Source organism: Malus domestica, chromosome 07, assembly GCF_042453785.1.
Source record: "Malus domestica chromosome 07, GDT2T_hap1".
In the NCBI taxonomy this organism is placed as follows: Eukaryota; Viridiplantae; Streptophyta; class Magnoliopsida; order Rosales; family Rosaceae; genus Malus; species Malus domestica.
This window is the reverse complement of record NC_091667.1, coordinates 25,412,916-25,434,995: the sequence shown is the minus strand read 5'-3', so window position 1 is coordinate 25,434,995 and position 22,080 is coordinate 25,412,916. Positions and strand designations below refer to the sequence as shown.

Below are 22,080 nucleotides of genomic sequence, written 5' to 3'. Positions count from 1 at the left end.
TCGCCTCCCGTTTCTATTTTCCATTTGGGTCTAAATTTATTTTTCTATGACAAATTTGACCCTGATTGGACTAGATACGGCTGGGGTTGTGGGGGCCAGTCGTGTCTTACGTGCTGACGTGTAGGGCGGGTTCCGTTTGTCGGGTCAATGGAGATTCTTTTTTACCTTAATACGACGGTAAATAGTAAATACCGCTAGTCGATATTGAATATTAATTTATGAATTTAAAAGATATTGCCGGAAAAAAGATATATGAACTTTTTTTTTTAGTATAATTATATATTTTATAGGGTAAATCTCAGTTTACTACCCTCAAGTTTCATGGTTTTCAATATTTAGTAGATGAAGTTTTTTTTTCGTCCCAAAGTCATACCTAAAGTCTTTTTAGTATAACTGTTAATATCTCTTTAAATCCAAATTTATTACCTAAATCATCCTCACAAGCCCAGTTCAATATGTTTACATTTATCATTACACCCAATAGATTAAAAGACCAAAACCAGAAAGTATGTTAGATTTCTTGTCAAGAGTGAACCATTTCATTAAAAAAAATTGATAATTTGGATGCGATCCTTAATCCTTAACATTTTTTTGACTAAAGCCTTAATGATATTCAAAGTTTGATCAAAATTCCTTAACTTTGTACACCTCATTATATGACAATTAATATATATATTTTTTATACTTTTGATATTAATTGTTTGATATTTTATGAGATTTATAATCCTATAAATTTAAAATCCATCATTATAATACTATTAGAAATGGTTACAATAAAAAATTCAAACATTTTGATTGAATAAATGGATAAAAACTATGTAAAAATAAGAAATAATAAATGGCATAAGTGTCACAGCCCGTTCCAAAATATTACATTCGTGGCTGTGAATGGACGAAATTGCCCTTAAGAAATACTAAGTATGTGAAGCTCAAGTTGATAATTATCTAAGTTCCTAAGTTTTGAAAATAAAATGGAATTTAATAAGGATGGAACTTAGATTTTTAGGTTAAAATTTTGTGGTTTAGAGTTGGGGATTGGAAAAGGACCACGTGGGATCCCCATTCCTTATTTCCCTCCCCATTTCCCGTATACTGTCCTTCACACTCTCTCTCTCTCCTCCCTCACGATTACTCTCAGTTCTCTCTCCCTCTCCTTCGAACTCACACGGACCACCACAAAACCACCTAAAACCTATACCAACGACGAATCTAACACCACCATTGGAACCCTGAAGACTTCACGATCACGATGGTATCCATTTCAAGTAAGTTTTGCTTCGGAAAACCCTAGTTTCAAAGTTCCCGTGAAATGGTACTGTTCATGATCTTTTAAATGGTTACGATTTAGGCTAAAACAAGATCACAGCGAGCTTGGTGAGGTCCCAAGGAAGCTCGGAGTGCTTCGTTGGAAGTTTTTGGACGTAAGAATACGGAGATCGACAAGTTCAAAGTTTGGCCGGAGCTTTCGAGGCTTTTTCCGGCGAATCCCCGGCTAGTTAGGAGTCGAGGTAGGTATCAATCTCTTCGTCTCGTCAAGTACTACAACTTTCCTTTTTGTTTCACTCAATTTAGTTGAGTATTGAAGAAGTTATACTCATTTGAAAAATACCCAGTTTCCGGCGACCTCCGAGGCTTTCGAGGCAGTTTCCGGCCAAACCACGGCGAACTAGGTGTTTTGAAAGGTACCATTCTCTTTGTATATTCAAGGGCTACAACTTTCGTTTTTGAATCACTTGATTTCGTTGAGAAATGACAAAGTTATGGCAATTTGAAAAACTGCCCAGAAAACGGCCGCCGGAAAAACCAGTCCGGCGACCCAAGGAAGAAGAAGGTGCTACAGTAAAAATAAAAAATAAAAATAAAATTATTTTAAAAATATTTCGACGTCCGTGACGTCGAGTAGATCACTGTGGTATATTCATATACCTAAATTGAACACCGTATGAGAAAGTTATTGAGGATTGTTGGTTAGGTGTTCAAATAACGTTTTATAGTTTTCACATTTAGGTGAAAATGTGAATTGATGATCCGACCGTTGGATCGTTACCAAACTTTGATACGTTGTAATTCGTAATATTTGAGGATTATTGGAACTTACGGATTGGGAATCCGAGTTACGGATCTTCCGGAATTGGAATTGTAAGTCCATAATATAAAATGTTAACCGTCACTTAGTTTTGGAAATTGACGGAGATCCGACCGTTGGATGGTAATGAAATTTTAGGATGTTGTCCTAGAGGTATAATGTGGACCTCTGGAAGTTATGGATTTAAAATCTGAGTGGCAGATCTTCCGGATCGATCAACGTAGTGACATATTTTATATAAGTTATGTATTCTATCGATATGAATTCTGAGGTTGGATTTGATTACTATTCTAGGCGGCGATCGTCATGACGCCTTGATGTGTGGTGCTAGGGAGTTGTTGGACGAACTCCAGGTGAGTGGGCAGTTTTGTTTTCCGTATATATATATATACTTAACGTTTTCCCAGAAATTGAAAATGCATGAAATTATGTTTAAAATGAAATGCATATGAGTTATGTGGAAAAACGGGAAGTGAAATACCATGCATAGAATTGATATGAAAAGTATATAGAAATGTGAGTTGAAATGCCATGCATGAATTAATATATGATGCATATGTATGAATTGGTGCGGTGGACGCACATGTAAGAATTGATTTATGATGCATATGTATGAATTGGTGCGGTGGACGCACAGGTAAGAATTGATTTATGATGCATATGTATGAAATGGTGCGGTGGACGCACAGATGAGTATTTAATTACTGTTATGATGATGATGATATATATTGAGCTCAAATCCTGCACCATGGTTTAGTGCTTATAGTATTCACCGCATCGCACGCTCGCCTTGGATCCAAGTAGATGCTAGTCGTACAGTCCACGCGGAGTGGGTACGACAGACCAGTCGCGAGAGTGTTAGTGAGATTCCGACTGGTGGGTGACCTTAGATTATGTGCACAGATGATTTATGAGAAGCACTAGAGCGTAACTTGTGTGCAGAAGGCCGGACGGGTCACAGAGGTGACTCCGGTAGAGTGATAATGATAGATTTTGAGCTCTAGGTTCAACCGTATAGGGCTATTAGAGGGCCTACGGTTGATTACTTTCTTGCACCTGATATGATTATGTTGATGCATTCATACCTTATTACTGTTGAGATGATGTGGCATGGCATAATTAATATGAGAAATGTTGAGATGACATGGCATGGCATGATTGATAAAGAGATAATGTTGAGATAGTAAAAATGAAGTTTTGAGAATATATATGTATATTTATATTTTACATTTCTGGGAAAGTATACAGGTTTTACGGAGAGGGGTTACAACGTTTTGAGAAATGTTTGGATTTGGAAAAGAATTGTTTTACTGACCCACTCAATTTTGGTTTTGCGCCCCTCCAGGTTCAGGAATCACAAAGGTGTGGTGACTACGAGGAATTCGACGGTGTTCTGACAGATTGGACAAAATTAGGACTCACCTTCGGGTGTATCAACTTATAAATTGTATCTTAAAGCTTCCGTACTGTGCAAATGGTTACGTCACTCTCACGTGACGGCCAGCATGCCCTCCTTCGGGACGGGGTGTGTCAGTTGGTATCAGAGCATGGTTGCAATCTTGGACATTTTGAGAAGTTCTAGTGAATTCTGTCAGAACTACACCGCCTCGTAGCAAACCACGTAGTTAGAGGAACTTAGTCTCCCTGATTTAGCGGGTTGGGGGAAACTATTCTTATGGTGATTCAGTATATTAGAAAAATGGACATTTTAAGACGGGTTATGAGTTGAATTTGAATCACTTAAGAGAAATGATGAACCTGAGGGAACAAAGTGACGGATTAACCAATTGGAAAAGATGTTTCGGAATATGCAAGTCAAAGGAATCTTCCTTCTGACAAGGGGTCGAGACGACTACCTGGTTTTGGTTATGAATTTGTATCCTGGTGGAAACAGGAGTATGAATTGTTGTCACCAGAGGAATCAGTCGATTGAGAATAGTTTAAGGACTTGTTTAAAGGAAAAGTTTATCCCTCCGGCATTTATCGATGGTAGTAAACAAGAGTTTACAAATATGAGACAAGGAAGGTGATGATCGAGGGATATTATAGAAAGTTTTCAGACTTGCCTCGTTCCATCCAGATATTGTTGTTAATTTGGTGAAGGTGTTATGTTGTTTTAAGCTGGGTGGCAAAAAGGGAAGTGGTATTTGGGGTGACCACTATCCATTGTAGTTCTTATCAGGAGTATGCTAGATGTTGTTGAATCTTGAGGACTCTGAGAACATGAGCAACGAGAATAAAGAAGAATAAGAAATGAATGGGAATTAAAAGAAGACGATAAAGTTAATGATTCGTCATATCAAGGATATAGAAAGATTCAGAGCTTCGAAAGAAGTGAAGCTAGAGTTAATTCTTCCAGCTGAGGTTTTAATGTCGCTGGTCAGAATAAAAGTGATGGATATACTGGTAATCCCAGATATTTGAGACAAGGTGTCTCGAGTAAAGGAAATGTACCTTGTGCTGCAGGTACAAAAAAATTAACACTTTGGAAAGTGTGAAATTAATGAATGTGTTTATGTGAACAGAGGGGACACAGAATTGTGAATCGTCCCTAGAATCAGTTGTACCCAACAGTTTTCTATGACATCGTAGTGTCGATTCAGAAGAGTTATAAACTTAGTAGTTTGGTCGGATTGACTGTGAGTACAGAGAGATTTGATGAGTTATATGTTCAGCCGTACAGGCCACGAGAAGTGGATTCGATTGACACATGCGAAATTGGTGAGTTATAGGCTCGGCCGTACCGACCACGCGGAGTGGATCCGGCCGACGTATTATTGAGATAAGAGTTGAATCAGCCGTATTGGTCATTCTAGTTGACTTCGGCTGATATATTTCTTATGATGTATGTTATTACCTAGAGAGTAGTAAATAAATGTAGTTGAGACGAGTGTATGTATTTTGCATTGAGTGACAAAATAGTAATGTTATATCTTTGTGAGTGGTTGCCTACTTATCGAGACAACGATGATTTATCAGTATTGCGGGCTGCAGACCGTAATATTAATAACTCATTCGTGGATTCGTTAAGTAAGTAAACCGGTAGATTATTTTGTACTTATTCAGAATGCTTAGTAGTAATAGAATATATATTGTATCAGTTAATTCTGTTCCATTAGATTGGTTGGTTATAATTGTGACAAGACGAAATGTTATGGGAAACCAGTACTTTCCATCGATCTGGATGAACAGAGATTACTTTTGTAAGTATGCAAAATGGATTGAGTCAGGCTGTTATTTATGCTGTGAGAGCAAAGAGATTGTTTTCGAAAGGCTGTAAAAAATACTTAGCTCATGTGGTGCTAAATGATGTTGTTTGGAGTAGTGTGAATAATGTCGAAAGAGTTAGACTTTTCTTGATGTCTTCCTTGAAAGTATACCTGGATTGCCTTCAGGCAGAGATATGAGGTTCATTATTGATTTGTTGCCAGGTATAAATTTATATTGGAGATTGGTTCATGATGAGTTAAGGGAATTGGAAATTCAGTTGAGGGAATTGGTTGATAAAAGTTTTATTCAACCTAGTACAACATTTTTGAGGAGCCCCAGTTTGTTGGTGAGGAAGAAAATGGATCTTGAGACTGTTCATTGATTATAGACAATGGAGTCGGGTAACGATTGAGAACCGTTATCCATGGTGATGTACTGATGTTTATTTAACCAGCTCAGAAGTAATTGCGAAGATTCAAAGATTGAATTGAGATCTGGTTACTACCAATTGAATATTATAAGTGACATTGATCATAAGATGGTTTTCTGGACTCGTTATAGTCTTTATGAAGTTTGGTGATGCTATATGGATACTCATGCTGTTTTATGAGTTATTGGATGAAGTATTCCAATAATGCCTTGATAAATAGATATCATTTTCATTGAAGATATTCTGGTATACTCTAAGCCTAGAGCAGAGCATGTAAACGTATTAAGTCGGTGAAGCAAAGATTAAGAGAACGTTGGTTGTATGCTAAGTTTAGCAAATGCGAATGTTGGATGAATCAAGCAGCATTTCTGGGATATGTTATATATTCTTAAGGTATTCAAGTGAATCCTTAAAAGGTAACAGAAATTAAAATTTGGAACAACCACGAGTCGTAATTGAGATTTGGAATTTCTTAGCTTACCAGGCTATCTTGGATGGTTGTGAAAGATTTTTCAGTCATTGCTTTGTCATTGACGAGACTGTTGAGAAAAGAGGTTAGGTATGAGTGGGAAGTAATTGTAAGCAAAGGATTCAACAACTGAAGTATTTCCTCACTCATGCACGTATTTTGGTATTCCCAGAGAATAGTGGTAATCATAAATTTTTAGTGATGTTTCTTGAATGGTATTGGAGGCATGTTGATGCAAATGTTAGGGTGATTGCATACGTTTCACGATAAATGGAATCTCATAAGATGAATTACCCTACTGGTGATTTGGAAGTCACGATTACCATTCTTGCTGTGAAGTTATGGAGACATTATATTTTAGTGGGAATGCAAGATTTTTTTTTACGAATCCAAAAAGTCTTCAATATCCATTACTTGGAAGGATTTTGATATGAGGCAGCGAAAGTGAATTGTATTGCTTAATGAACATGATTGTACGATCAGGGTGATCGTAAAGTTTGTTCTAGCTGAAGCACTTGGTGAGAAGACTACAGTAAGATTAATATCTGGCACGTTTGCCAAGAGTATCATTTTGTGGATTGAAAACCAACGGAAGAAAAATTAAGAATGGAAGATCGAGAAGAAGTTATACTTGTTAAGTAACAAGTTAGTACATTTACTCCAGTGTTGAGTAACAACCTTTCCCAGACAGTGCAACACTACTTATTTGTTTTATGGAAAAGAGAATTGGATTACGGAACTGCTAAGTTTCTTAAGTATGTTGGTTGTGCAGTTTCCGAAGTAACGCCATAAGGACCATGAAATGTGTCACGTGAGTCGGTTTTTGATGACTTGTGAATGGAATGTTTCTGGGTAGAGAAAGATTCGATCAAGAAAGAGTTTTAGTAGACCCTGAGACTATGGATGAGTCTCCTCAAAGTATTCAGGTGATTAAGTTAACCTGAAGTAACCAGGAATGGCAAAAGAGATCAACAGATGGATATGCCACTAATCGAGTGTGTAAGGTAAATGGTTTGATATTTTTGGAAAATTCACCACGAACAGAAATGACGAGAATTGGAAAAGAGACAAGATAAGATTTAGACACATCAGACCATTTTTTTTATCACTAAAGGAATCAATAAAGTTGCATACAAGTTTGTGATGCCTTCAGAATTGGCTAAGGCACATAATGTATTTTGTGTTTGATGCGTTGTCACTAGGTGGCAGATTTGTCACATGGGATTATGGTGTAACTATTGAGAATTAAATTGGATTCGACTTGATAAGGAACCAAGGACGACTTTGGATTGGAAAAAGAAGGTCCTGAGAATTAAGACAGAGTAAGTAGTAAAAGCTTTGTGAAGGAAATCATTCAGTAGAAAAGTATGTGGGAGAAAGAGAATCGGATGAGAGAGATTTACCCGAAGCTATTGTTGGAGTATGGTTGATTTAGTTGGTTGCTGGAATTTCGGGGACGAAATTCTATAAGGAGGGGAGATTGTCACAGCCCGTTCCAAAATATTACATTCGTGGCTGTGAATGGACGAAATTGCCCTTAAGAAATACTAAGTATGTGAAGCTCAAGTTGATAATTATCTAAGTTCCTAAGTTTTGAAAATAAAATGGAATTTAATAAGGATGGAACTTAGATTTTTAGGTTAAAATTTTGTGGTTTAGAGTTGGGGATTGGAAAAGGACCACGTGGGATCCCCATTCCTTATTTCCCTCCCCATTTCCCGTATACTGTCCTTCACACTCTCTCTCTCTCCTCCCTCACGATTACTCTCAGTTCTCTCTCCCTCTCCTTCGAACTCACACGGACCACCACAAAACCACCTAAAACCTATACCAACGACGAATCTAACACCACCATTGGAACCCTGAAGACTTCACGATCACGATGGTATCCATTTCAAGTAAGTTTTGCTTCGGAAAACCCTAGTTTCAAAGTTCCCGTGAAATGGTACTGTTCATGATCTTTTAAATGGTTACGATTTAGGCTAAAACAAGATCACAGCGAGCTTGGTGAGGTCCCAAGGAAGCTCGGAGTGCTTCGTTGGAAGTTTTTGGACGTAAGAATACGGAGATCGACAAGTTCAAAGTTTGGCCGGAGCTTTCGAGGCTTTTTCCGGCGAATCCCCGGCTAGTTAGGAGTCGAGGTAGGTATCAATCTCTTCGTCTCGTCAAGTACTACAACTTTCCTTTTTGTTTCACTCAATTTAGTTGAGTATTGAAGAAGTTATACTCATTTGAAAAATACCCAGTTTCCGGCGACCTCCGAGGCTTTCGAGGCAGTTTCCGGCCAAACCACGGCGAACTAGGTGTTTTGAAAGGTACCATTCTCTTTGTATATTCAAGGGCTACAACTTTCGTTTTTGAATCACTTGATTTCGTTGAGAAATGACAAAGTTATGGCAATTTGAAAAACTGCCCAGAAAACGGCCGCCGGAAAAACCAGTCCGGCGACCCAAGGAAGAAGAAGGTGCTACAGTAAAAATAAAAAATAAAAATAAAATTATTTTAAAAATATTTCGACGTCCGTGACGTCGAGTAGATCACTGTGGTATATTCATATACCTAAATTGAACACCGTATGAGAAAGTTATTGAGGATTGTTGGTTAGGTGTTCAAATAACGTTTTATAGTTTTCACATTTAGGTGAAAATGTGAATTGATGATCCGACCGTTGGATCGTTACCAAACTTTGATACGTTGTAATTCGTAATATTTGAGGATTATTGGAACTTACGGATTGGGAATCCGAGTTACGGATCTTCCGGAATTGGAATTGTAAGTCCATAATATAAAATGTTAACCGTCACTTAGTTTTGGAAATTGACGGAGATCCGACCGTTGGATGGTAATGAAATTTTAGGATGTTGTCCTAGAGGTATAATGTGGACCTCTGGAAGTTATGGATTTAAAATCTGAGTGGCAGATCTTCCGGATCGATCAACGTAGTGACATATTTTATATAAGTTATGTATTCTATCGATATGAATTCTGAGGTTGGATTTGATTACTATTCTAGGCGGCGATCGTCATGACGCCTTGATGTGTGGTGCTAGGGAGTTGTTGGACGAACTCCAGGTGAGTGGGCAGTTTTGTTTTCCGTATATATATATATACTTAACGTTTTCCCAGAAATTGAAAATGCATGAAATTATGTTTAAAATGAAATGCATATGAGTTATGTGGAAAAACGGGAAGTGAAATACCATGCATAGAATTGATATGAAAAGTATATAGAAATGTGAGTTGAAATGCCATGCATGAATTAATATATGATGCATATGTATGAATTGGTGCGGTGGACGCACATGTAAGAATTGATTTATGATGCATATGTATGAATTGGTGCGGTGGACGCACAGGTAAGAATTGATTTATGATGCATATGTATGAAATGGTGCGGTGGACGCACAGATGAGTATTTAATTACTGTTATGATGATGATGATATATATTGAGCTCAAATCCTGCACCATGGTTTAGTGCTTATAGTATTCACCGCATCGCACGCTCGCCTTGGATCCAAGTAGATGCTAGTCGTACAGTCCACGCGGAGTGGGTACGACAGACCAGTCGCGAGAGTGTTAGTGAGATTCCGACTGGTGGGTGACCTTAGATTATGTGCACAGATGATTTATGAGAAGCACTAGAGCGTAACTTGTGTGCAGAAGGCCGGACGGGTCACAGAGGTGACTCCGGTAGAGTGATAATGATAGATTTTGAGCTCTAGGTTCAACCGTATAGGGCTATTAGAGGGCCTACGGTTGATTACTTTCTTGCACCTGATATGATTATGTTGATGCATTCATACCTTATTACTGTTGAGATGATGTGGCATGGCATAATTAATATGAGAAATGTTGAGATGACATGGCATGGCATGATTGATAAAGAGATAATGTTGAGATAGTAAAAATGAAGTTTTGAGAATATATATGTATATTTATATTTTACATTTCTGGGAAAGTATACAGGTTTTACGGAGAGGGGTTACAACGTTTTGAGAAATGTTTGGATTTGGAAAAGAATTGTTTTACTGACCCACTCAATTTTGGTTTTGCGCCCCTCCAGGTTCAGGAATCACAAAGGTGTGGTGACTACGAGGAATTCGACGGTGTTCTGACAGATTGGACAAAATTAGGACTCACCTTCGGGTGTATCAACTTATAAATTGTATCTTAAAGCTTCCGTACTGTGCAAATGGTTACGTCACTCTCACGTGACGGCCAGCATGCCCTCCTTCGGGACGGGGTGTGTCAATAAGAATGTATCCATAGTGTTAAAAAAACTGGTAGATTTTACAAAAAAAAATTGGTACATTTCACATAAGAATGAGTACATTATAAATAAATTAGGGTACAGATAAAAGATTAAAAAATTATGAGTACAAATGAATTTTTAAAAAATATAGGCGCTAAAAGAAATTAATACATGGGTACAAAATAAAACTAAAAAGAAAATACTACAAATTTAAAAAAAATGTTGCAAATTAAAAGTGGGTACAAACTCAAAATATAAATATATGATACAAAGTTTAGGCATAAAACATAAATATACCATATGTAATTTTTCTATCATTGATTAAATATACAATGTCACATGACGGTATACATATGGGTACAAACACAAATAAAACTTTAAAAAATATGGGCACAAAAAGAAACTAATATATGGGTATAAATTAAAAATGAAAAAAAAATTGGTACAAATTAAAAAGAGGTACAAACCAAAAATAAAAATATATGATAAAAAATTTAGCCATAAATATAAATATGTTAATTGTAACATTTTTAACACTAAAGGAATATATTTAAAAATAAAAATATTTTATTATTCAAATAATTAATGATGTTATTAATATCCAAGGACCTTGATCAAAAATTGAAAATGAATAGGATTTTAATTAATGGAGTAGTAAAAAGAAGAATGTGAACCTAATTTTTCCTTCAAATAAAGACAAAACTTTAAAACCAAAAACAAAGATTTTGATTCTGTCACCCACAAACTTTGAATAATGCTTTGTCCATCACTCTTGGAATGGTCAATATGATTCTTGAGTACACATCAAGAACTTTGTGCAATCGTAAGATTGATCGAGAAGATCATTGTCGTGGTGCCACCACAGCTGCCATGAGGGCTTTAAATCTTGCATCATGCGTTGCGGCTCTCCGATTGAAAAAACAGCGCTTGCAGATAAACTAGCACTGACTGGACTGGCCAAACGTATCACAAGTTTGTCCAACCCTCCTATGAATCTGAGCTTGGGAAGAGAGATATTGGTTTAAGTCAATTCTTAACTGCATTGAATTTGTTATCGTTTCACCACAAAAAAAAAAAAAAAAAAAAAAGGTGTTATGGGTAATGAGGGTAGAGTTCGTAACAGCTAGGCTGTTGAGATCGAACTAAGTCATCTGCATGTTGCTGGTAACCAGCTCGCGTCGAATGACATAAGAAAAGTCTCCCTTCAGTTCTTCAGATGTTCTTTTGGTCTTGATACATGGGCTACCAATGCAATTTCAGGTTTGATGGGTGTGTTGGTGGTGGAGAGCAGTGCAGACAATACCCTTATCTATGATAGCATCTTAGGCTTTAGCCGTCATGAATACCTTTAGCGCCTTAAAGTTCTAAATATTTCTTAGAACATAGAGTGTAAATCAAACCCATGTGCCTAGGTGATGGGTGTGGGTTTATTGATAAATTTTAGTTTTATTGTTAATTTCATCATGTACTTGATAGTAATCATGCAATAAGGTAAAAAAGACAATTCACATTTAAAATTTAAGTTAGGTATAAAGAGAGGTTATATGGTTTCAAATAAATGTTCCCATATTAATTTATGAATTTAAAAGATATTGCCGGAAAAAAGATATATGAACTTTCTTTTTAGTATAATTGTATATTTTATATTAAGAGGAAGGGAAGTTCGGCTAAGTCACGGCATAGACAACTTAATTTGGCATCGAGTTCTCTATCTAAGATATTCGAACCTAAGACCTCTCACTTACAAGTAAAGATGAATACTACTAAACTGTAGTACTAAATGACAAAAGATATATGAATTTGAAACATAATGTTAATGCAAGTCGTGGATTGGTGTCATTCAGTACTACAGTTTAGTACTATTCATATATCTTGGATAGAGTCAGTTGACCTACGAGTAATCACAGTTTAGTACTGAATGACAAAAGATAGAGTCAGTTTAGTACTCGGTCAACTGACTCAACTCCCTTAACTCCCTCCGAGTAATCAGCCGGACCATGTTTGGGTTGCCACTCCAGTTACGCCAGATTTCACAAACCCCTTGGGTTTTTTATTTCACAATAATGACTCGTTAAAATTTACAAATTAATCAAATTTATTACCAATAATAAAGGTCAATTTTGAAATTTTAAAAATAAGTGAGCGCATAATGAGGAGAAAAATGTCCATTTCAATTCCCAACAATCTGGAATTCAAATACCATCAAATTGCAGAGAATCCAATTCTTCCAAATTTTGGAGTTGGATTCTAAAATTTGTGTAGGGCCCACTAGATATTTCTTTTTCTTTTTTATTCCGATTACCCTTGCTTTAACGTGTCATAAATCTGTATAAACGCTATAATTAAAATCCTTGCATAGCCAGCCTTCCACCCAAAAAAACATGCAGAGGATCCTGGTTTATTTATCTCTAACTTGAATAAATTAATGACTTTTTTTCATTGGAGAGGAACAAAAATTAATATTTACTTACGGATAATGATAGGTATACTAATTTTTTAGAGCAAATTTACAATCAATAATTAAAAAAAACACATTAATAAAACCTTAAGTAATAATTCAATAATCAATACCCATATTATTTAATTTACAAAATATAATTTAAATAGATGGTCTTCTTCGCACTGTCTTTACTTATTTAAGATAGTCATTGCTTGTAAACCTTAAAGCTGGTGAATCAAATTCAACGCAGAAAACTGTGGGGGTAATTGATTATAATTACGTGTAATGGAATTTTTACCCCAAAAGCCTGAATTAGAGATTGACTAGCTTAGTTAGGCAGAGCTCCTTTATGTCTCGGGAGTTGACAATTTTTTATCTAATTAGGTTTATTCATTATTTAGTTGCTGATTAGGTTCCATTGTGTATTATCCACAAAAATATCTGTGATTAATTTTTGTTCCTACTAGGTGACCAAATAGGATGAAACTAATCCAAACACGTTAATGTAATACTTTGAAATACAAAGCAAACGTCGCGTGTACGCAGAAAGCCAAGTTTTACTTTATTTTATAAAACTACAAAGTTCTGTCAACTTGAATAAATCAATGGAATTGGATCCGTTCCGGACCTTAGTGTTCGGAGTTTAGAAATCAAATCATCTAGACTGTTGATTGATGTGTAAAAGAAATAAGAGCCGTTGGTTTTGTGTGTAGGTCAGGAAAATGAGTTAATGGTGACCGTTGGATTGAATTTGTGAGGCCCAGATGAATTGATCCCTAGGCTCCCGACACTAAGGTCCGGAGCGGATCTAATTCCTAAATCAATGACTTTCTAATAGGATAGGAACAAAAATTAATATTTACTTATAGATAATGCTAGGTACACTAGTTTTTTAGAGAATTAACTTGGCTGCTGAACAATTCAGCAGTCACTCCTGCTTACATTCAATCTTAAGTGGACACGTGTCCAAGTTTTAATTAAAAAAAATCAAAACTTGGACACGTGTCTATCAAGAATTGGGTGTAAGCAGAAGTGGCTGCTGAATTTTCAGCAGCCAAGTCTTGTTCCATTTTTAAAAGCAAATTTACAATCAATAATATGATTATAAATACGTTAATTAATATTTAAATAATAATTCAATTATTAAAACCACGTTATTTGATATACAAAATATAATTTAAATAGTGATTGCTTGGAAACGTTGAAGCTGCTGCTGACTGTTGAAGGACGGCCAATCAAATTCAACGGAAAAAAATTGTGGGGGCTAATTGATTATAATTTTGCGTAATGGGGGTGGAAAAGTCTTCGAAAACAGTCATTTGTTTATGGAATTTTAAATAACAGACAGAATTTGATCATCCGTAATATCAAATCCCCACCGTTGAATAGGATTTAGGGTTTTGCTGTTTCAGTCCCTAACTCCCCACCATTGATTATAATTGTGTAATGGGGAAAAAAGTCTTTGAAAACAGTAATTTGTTTATGGAATTCTTGCCCCAAAAACCCGAATTAAAGATTGATTAGCTGCAAGTGGTCATTTACTACAGTGGTGAAAAAATGTTATGTCCTTACATAACTGTGTAGACTCGAATTTCGTCGGTGACTAATCTAACATTTAACTTATTAACACTATTACTTGACTAAAAAAAAGATTGATTTGCTTAGTTAGGCAGAGTTCCCTTATGTCTCGGGGAGTTTATAATTTTTTTTATCTAATTAGGTTAATTGATTTGTTAGTTGTTGATTAGACAGTTCCATTACGTATTATCCACAAAAATATTAGTGATTTGTTTAGGATAAGTAAGGGAAGGACATAGTTGCAGTGTTCCACTAATATTCACAAACATCGTTTTAGTGTTCCACTTGGGCTTTATTGCTTTTGCTTAGTGCTTGTAAACTACTACCACCATGTCTTTCACGAAGCATGACATACAAGTCCTGATCAAAGTATTCTATCGAATTTCAAGCCCCTATGAGCAAGATGGGTAGATGATTGTCAGTGTGATGGAATGAACATCATTATCGGTCATTCATGTTGATCAATAGTCGATGATAATCGTCAACAAAAGCAAGCCATGGTTGCTTTAAATCATTCCCCTCCATTTACAACTGACAATCCGACATGAAGTGAAATTGAATGATGATCATATGAGTTGAGCAGATACATTAAACGTTGATAATTGCGTAACTTGAAGTAATTGACGGTTATCAATTTTCACTATATCTTTTAAGCCCTAATTGTGTCTTCACTTAAGGATTATATTATATTTGCCTAGGCAAGACATGCAATGTGTATTTTTTCCTCGATAACAATATCAGAAACATGTTAAAACAGACTTAAATTTTCCCCACATTGAACCCTTTCCTCTTGTTGTTTATATTTTTTTTTAACAAACAATAATATCTATACTAAGATGGTGGAGGAGTAGGTTACCATAATAATGTGGTTCAACTTCACATTTGGTGAGAAACGAACCTAAAACCTCTCATTTACAAGAGGAATACTTAGACCGTAGTACTAAGTGACTTCTCTTGTTGACTGTGACAACCCCTCTCATATTGCTACCCATAACCCATAACGCCCAGGTCCTTTTCACATTTATCTCTAACACATCCCTCCCTATTAGTTATAAATAGGGATGTAGTTTTCGCCTATACTTTTAACTTCTCGCACACTTCTCACTATTTCTTACTATCCGATTGAATAAATCAAACGAAAACAAAGAGGGGGGAGCGTTCAAACATAATTTAGGATGGGGGAAGTTTTGAACCTGAGACCCATGGGTGGAAACCCAACACATTATCCACTAGGATATTAGACCATATTAAGTTAATAAAGCCAGAGAACTGTTAATGAGACTCTCTCAAAAGTGAGACTTTACATAAACTTTCTGCTACTTTATGTTTTTTGCATAATATTTGATGATGTTAACACAAGAATTAACATAAAACTATGAGATAATCGAAAATCTATATTTTTAAAGGAGTCCCCTTAACATTCATCTGCGAGCCATGCAATGTGATACATTTAAATGATATTTTGCCCCCATAAGTTTCACGAAGTACTAGTAGCTAGACAACAGTTAGGACGACCTCTTGCTTCTAAGCAGATAGGGATTCATGTGATTTGGGTTTTGTTTTCCCTTTTGGGCCATTGTCCTAGTTTATTGGACTTGTCATGCTACTTTACGAAACTTCACTTAACTAGAAATAAAAGCAAGGAACTTAAAGCTCCAAATATTGTTCAGTTTAACGAAAAATTACATTTTTACACTAAAAAGTCAATCCTGGTACTATTTACTTTACCCATTATTTTGTCCTTATCGTTAAAACTCAAAGTTTTCAAGCTCTTTTCATTAGTTTTCCTTAAAAGAGTAATGAGTTGTGCAAGTAAAAAACATGGGAGAAAAAGAATGGGTGTGGAAACTACATTCATTAGTCAATCTATTTTCAGGTATTGAATTATGAAATTAAATTGTGAACCACAATTTTTTTTTTCCGTATAACTTTAAACACATATAAAATCATAGTCAAAATAATTTCGATGCCCATTTCAAATACACATGGGGTGATGCTTTACAATATTATTAAGTGCAATCGTCATATCAGGACGAAATGACGACCCAAAACTAAAAGATTGGAAGAAATTATTTATCCCAATGAGTTGGGTTATACATGTCTAATAGGCCCAATGTAAATTTTTGTAATTTGCATGAACCTAAAGCTCATGCCATTTACACAACTTTTAAAACAAAAGTGAGAGATGTATCCAACACAACTAAGAGATGCATCCAATCATTGGTCGGTACTGGGGACAAGTCCTCTTCAAACAGAAGTGACATATATTTGACGAAGTACGGGACTCGTTGCTTTGGTTGGCACCTTCTCTGGCCGAGATTGTGAAACTGAAAAACGATGAAGCTACCCTATATATGTAGCTAGTTAACTATAATTTAACAGCTGATTGTGGTTTATAGTGACCGAAAACATTGTTGGAAAAAACTTTCTGAAACATGTGGGTATGATTATGTAGAGGACGAAAGATTGCTTTAAGACACATATAAATACGTTATCTTTCAGACTTCATTTGCCCACACATCTAGTGTGCAAAACGAGATATGCAGATAAGCTGTGTAGATACAATGAAGCCTGACCTTACGGCTATAGTTTGTCAAAGTTTTGCCAAACCTCAAATACACTAAGATAACAAGGGACACTGAAGTTTAGACCAAGAACATAATCTGCAGAAAATTGCCATTAGTAGCCTCCTAATGTTTGTATGAAATTTTGTAGTGTTGTTTTCCATCACACTTTGTTCCAGAATTCGTCCTCTGTATATGCAGATATTCTTGTCCCTTTCTGCCATGGTTTAGCAACCATTCAAATCCATACATCACTTGGATTGTGATTGTGTTAGTATACAACTATTGAATGCTAACCAATATTAGGGTTGTATCCGTGGGCATGTATGATATTTAGTATGTTACTACTATGTTGATGGAGGTATTAAGATAAAGGAATTGTTTTTAGCACAAGAAAAAATTTCATCATCCGCTCCGTATTTATTTACTCAACAGGGAGGAGTACAAGATGATTTTTTAGCGTCGATAGAATTTCCTTAAAATGAAGCTTTTAAGCATCGAGTTTTTAGAAAAGTTTCGAAAACTAGTATTGACACTTAAAAAATGTCATCATTGATTCCAACGTTATAAAATACGAAAAATTCGTATGAGTATAACAGTATTGAAATGCCAATAGTAGCAGCCACACATGATGTATTTGCGACCCTCGTAGAATCTAGAGCAAAATATCTTCACCTGGACCCCTCCCTTTGTTTTTCCTTATGATATATGGAGTGACGCCAACCGTTTTTCTACTAGGGTCCACCTCCAAGATTACTGGGAAATTGCTTAAACCTCAATCTACAGTCCATCTATCATCCCTAACAACGCACACATATGGAATCAAAACTCTTGTTTTCATCGACATCAACTACCTCCTTCCATCACAAAAGAAGAGTTCACCAAAACAGCCCAAGTATTTGCATAAAACTCAACATGTATGAAATTATGCATCTGAATTAATTTTCTGCTTTCTCTTCGCTTCAAATTTGACATACATATATATAGTACTGTTCCTCTCAGAAGTAGCAGCTTCAGCTACAATGCTTGTTCCTGCCACCAGCTGCTGCTCCAGCAGCAGCAGAATAAGTACTCATCATTTACTCCGAAGGCTTCTGCAAAGAAGGCACAGACAGGTTCTACACAGTTGGCACTAAACCCTACCAAGGAGCCCAAGAAGAAAGGAACTATCGCTGGCGCAGTTGCTTTGATCATCGGTACTAGTATAGGCTCGGGGATCCTTGCACTCCCGGAGAAAGCATCTCCAGCAGTAATTCTTAAACTCCCTCTCATCTTGTTTTAATTCTTAAACTCCTTAAAGTGTTTCTGACCAAATTAGTGCAATCCTTTTTTTTTTTACTGACATAGAGGATTAGGCGAGATTAGCTCCTTGCAAGATGCAAACCCTTTTTGGTTGTTTGGTGATTTGTAATTACAAATTTTTTACAAATATGGTAGGGATTGCTTCCAAGTTCAATATCCATGGTGGTATGTTGGGGGTTTCTCCTGATTGAGGCGCTTTTGCTTGTCGAGATCAATGTAAGTATGAGGAGGAAGAAGCGAATCGAAGACAATGCTGAAAATGAACTGGAGGTGATTTCTATTAGGACTATGGCCCAGGAGACTCTAGGAGACTTCGGTGGAACTCTAGTCACTCTGATTTATATTTTCTTAGGCTACACTTCAGTCATTGCTTACAGTTCCAAGTCTGGAGATATCCTCTTCCATTTGATCAATCTTCCGGCTCCAGTTTCCGGCTTCTTTTTTACCATGTTTTTTACACTGCTCATCGCCATAGGTGGGACTCGAGCCACTGATCAAGTTAACCAACTCCTCACTGCTTCCATGATAGGTGGTGCCATCTAAACTAATTTCTAGATTTTGTTGTCGTTCTGCAGAACATGTTTGATATTCAGACATCACATTTGTTCACATTTGATTTCCAGGTTTATTACTAGCAATAGAGGTGCTAGCCATTGTGTTTGGAGGGTGGTCAGGAGCAGAGGGAAATGGAGATTGGGGGAAAGTCCCCGCTACAGTACCTGTGATTATCTTTTCTCTGGTGTATCATGACCTAGCACCCGGTAAAGGAGTCCATCCTCTGATGAATAGAACTTGTTCTTGTTGTGAAAAGTTGACCCTTTCTATGCCATATAATATTTGAATCTGTTTGCAGTTCTTTGTGCTTATTTGGGAAGTGATCTCGCACGCCTAAGGATTTCGGTATTTCTTGGTAGTCTTGTTCCATTGTCAGTATTGCTCGTTTGGGATGCAATTGCGCTTGGCCTCTCTGCGCAGGCTGATCAAGTTGTTGACCCTGTTGAGTTGCTTATGAGGTAAATCCAATATCATACACTATGTTAATTGCATTAAGTTGACATAATTTGATAATCCCATATTTTTTAACTTGGTGTAGGGTGCAATGGAGTGGGGTTTCATATATGGTGGAAGCTTTCTCACTCCTTGCAATTGGAACATCACTAATTGGTACTCTTCTTGGCTTCTCTGAGTTTTTCAAAGAACAACTTAACAACCTCTCGTCGATATCTTCCCCCACGCAAACACTCGAGGTAGCTTTGAAGTTGCTCTCCCTAATAAAATGTTGCAAAGAATTCTCTAATTCACAGATCAAAGCATGTAGAGCACTAACATACTGCTTAACTAGAGCAGCAACCGGACATCACATTCGAGCTGAGAAAATGGTGGGGAAGAAATCAAATTAGCCTTGCAGCAGTGGCAATGGTTGTTGGTCCATCTCTTATCGTGTCGACTAGTATTCCAGATGCATTCTCTACTGCCACAGACATTGCTGTAAGTATAAGAAAGAGCGGAATAACTGTATCAACTACAAAGATATTAACATTAAAAATATAGGAAAACAAGCAAAACTTAAAGACTTTTGACTGACTCTTTGTGCAGGGAGGGTATGGTATGACAATGCTATATGGAGTTCTACCGCCGGCAATGGCGTGGGCGATGCACAACAAAGAATGTGGAAATGAGGAGCGAAAAACTTTATCAAGAGCAAGGCCTGTACTAGTTGGGGCAGGACTCTTTGCTTGTGCAATAGTGGGAGAGCAAATCGTGCAGGATATCCTCGCATTTCATTCCTAGCAGGGACAAAAACGAGGTACCAGACTCGGAAATTAAACTAAACAACATGATTCTTTAGATCAACGAGGCCTTATGGATTCTCTGCTTTAGGTAATTTAGTGTTACAGATAGCTTTGCAGCAATCAGTATTAGAACACCTTGTTCTCATTTCTCAGCCATTTGAGCATCGATAAAATGGTCGAGAGAATACAAGCATGACTGTTACCAAGCAGAAATTCTCTTCCGATTGGGAAAACAGGGAAAGAAACATAAGAAGGCAAAAGGGTATTTAAGTGTGGCCGTCAAGCTTTTGCATGATTATAGTTGTAAGTTGTTCACGTTCGTCGAGTAGTTCATAAGCATACGCACAATGTCATGCGATACTCTTGCAGCCTCACTTTCAACTGATGAATCTTTGCCTCCGTTTCTTGTTCAAGGCGCTTCACATTAGCACCCGAGTTTCCACTTCCCTGTATGATGATGCACAAAAATTCTGATTACCTTGTAAAACACGTATAAATCGTGGCACTCGTAATGACCAAAAGACAGACTTCAAAGTTCAAACTCCAAAACTAATTCCATCCATTCATAGTTAACAAACCAGCATACCACCTATCTTCCTAAAATTCAGAATTTGTGTCGATTTCCATAGACAGCTCAGAGTAAATGAAAGCGGTAGCTTCTGGTGACTCGTATTAATTCCATCCATTCATAGTAACATAATGTGTTGGTGAATTAGACCAACTTGGAGAAGTCCTGCCCTAAAAAGATTCTGAGAACTAATCGTTTCTTGATGAAGAAAAACGTGATATTTGTGGTTTAGTAGAAGAAAGCTAATACCTTAATCATTTAACCGAATCGGTCAAGTGATGGAAGTTGAGGTTCCACCCAAAACCAATTGATAATATAGGGAGAGAGACACCGAAGATCATTTAAATTATTAAACGAGACTTCAATTTCCCGACGGGGATTCACACTCTCAACATCAAGATATAAATTCTGATCCTAGATTCTTCACCTGACTCTCCAACTATATCAAACCAATTTCAGAACAAAACTATGCACAATTTCGTGACAATTGTGAAAACTGTGACAAATTTTAATTGGTTTAAAAAAAACAAGATAGATGACTACATGTACATATTCATGAAACATTAGATCCGATCAAGCAATTTCATCATCAAATCTTGGTCCATGAAAATTAGATCATACCTGAGTAACCACAGATTGGCAAGTGTTCGGCAGCACTTCTACGCTGGAACTTGGTAAATCTTTTACAACAAACAAAAAGAACACCGCCATTTAATCAGAGAAATTTCGTTTTTTTTTTTTTTTTTTTTTTAACAAACGATATTATCTATATTAAGAGGAAGGGGTAGGCTTAGTCTCACAATGTGCTAGTAAAAATGTGGTTCAAATTCGCCATTGGCAAGAATTGAACTAGAAATGTGGTTCAAATTCGCCATTAGCAAGAATCGAATATAAAACCTCTCATTTACAAGTGAAAAAGAATACCACTAGATCATAATACTAAGTGGCAATTTCCTTTGAAATAGTAAAAATAACATAAAATCTCGGGGAGTTAGTTGTACTTATAAAAAAAAAATATGATTAGGCAACGTTTTGCAAGTACCACTTGGATTTTAGGCATTGATTCATTATATGTTGAGGTCATATTAAGTACGCTAGCCCTCAAGTTAGTAATGCAAGTACCTTTGATAGGGTGTGTAACAAATCATAACTTTTCGTTTCTCACTTAATTAGGAAAAACATAAAATTGAATCAATACGTCACCTTAATTAAGATGTTGTTGTAATGCGTCACCCATGATTAACTACATCCATTTACAGACCAAAAACACCCTTCTAACAAAGTTGTACTGATATTTCAAAACACCAAAATACTCTTGAAAAAGGAGAAGTAATGTGGAAATCACACACAACTTTTGGATGAAAAAGTAGACGGAATTATTAATTAT

The 22,080-nt window shown here is 36.4% G+C and overlaps 1 protein-coding gene and 2 long non-coding RNA genes across 4 annotated transcripts; all 3 read left to right on the top strand.

Annotated features, from left to right (window-relative positions):
* Positions 1-1,052: 1,052 nt before the first annotated feature.
* Positions 1,053-3,661, top strand: LOC139197438 (uncharacterized). The gene is made up of 5 exons (XR_011582857.1): positions 1,053-1,265; positions 1,349-1,508; positions 1,614-1,682; positions 2,381-2,439; positions 3,432-3,661. It is a non-coding gene; the product is annotated as an uncharacterized lncRNA (long non-coding RNA).
* Positions 3,662-7,880: 4,219 nt separating this feature from the next.
* Positions 7,881-10,449, top strand: LOC139197437 (uncharacterized). Its single transcript, XR_011582856.1, has 5 exons — positions 7,881-8,093; positions 8,177-8,336; positions 8,442-8,510; positions 9,209-9,267; positions 10,260-10,449. It is a non-coding gene; the product is annotated as an uncharacterized lncRNA (long non-coding RNA).
* Positions 10,450-17,669: 7,220 nt separating this feature from the next.
* LOC103440827 (uncharacterized) lies at positions 17,670-20,524 on the top strand. Of its 2 annotated transcripts, none has more exons than XM_017333617.3 (8): positions 17,670-17,947; positions 18,033-18,279; positions 18,468-18,861; positions 18,956-19,093; positions 19,186-19,345; positions 19,426-19,579; positions 19,680-19,820; positions 19,929-20,524. In XM_017333617.3, exons 1-8 carry the CDS (start codon positions 17,847-17,849, stop codon positions 20,121-20,123), a joined length of 1,530 nt encoding a protein of 509 aa, XP_017189106.2. In that variant the 5' UTR covers positions 17,670-17,846; the 3' UTR covers positions 20,124-20,524. The 2 variants fall into 2 exon arrangements, with proteins under 2 accessions (XP_017189106.2, XP_008377757.2); XM_008379535.4 differs by having other exon boundaries at positions 17,750-17,947; positions 18,018-18,279.
* The last annotated feature ends 1,556 nt before the right edge of the window (positions 20,525-22,080 follow it).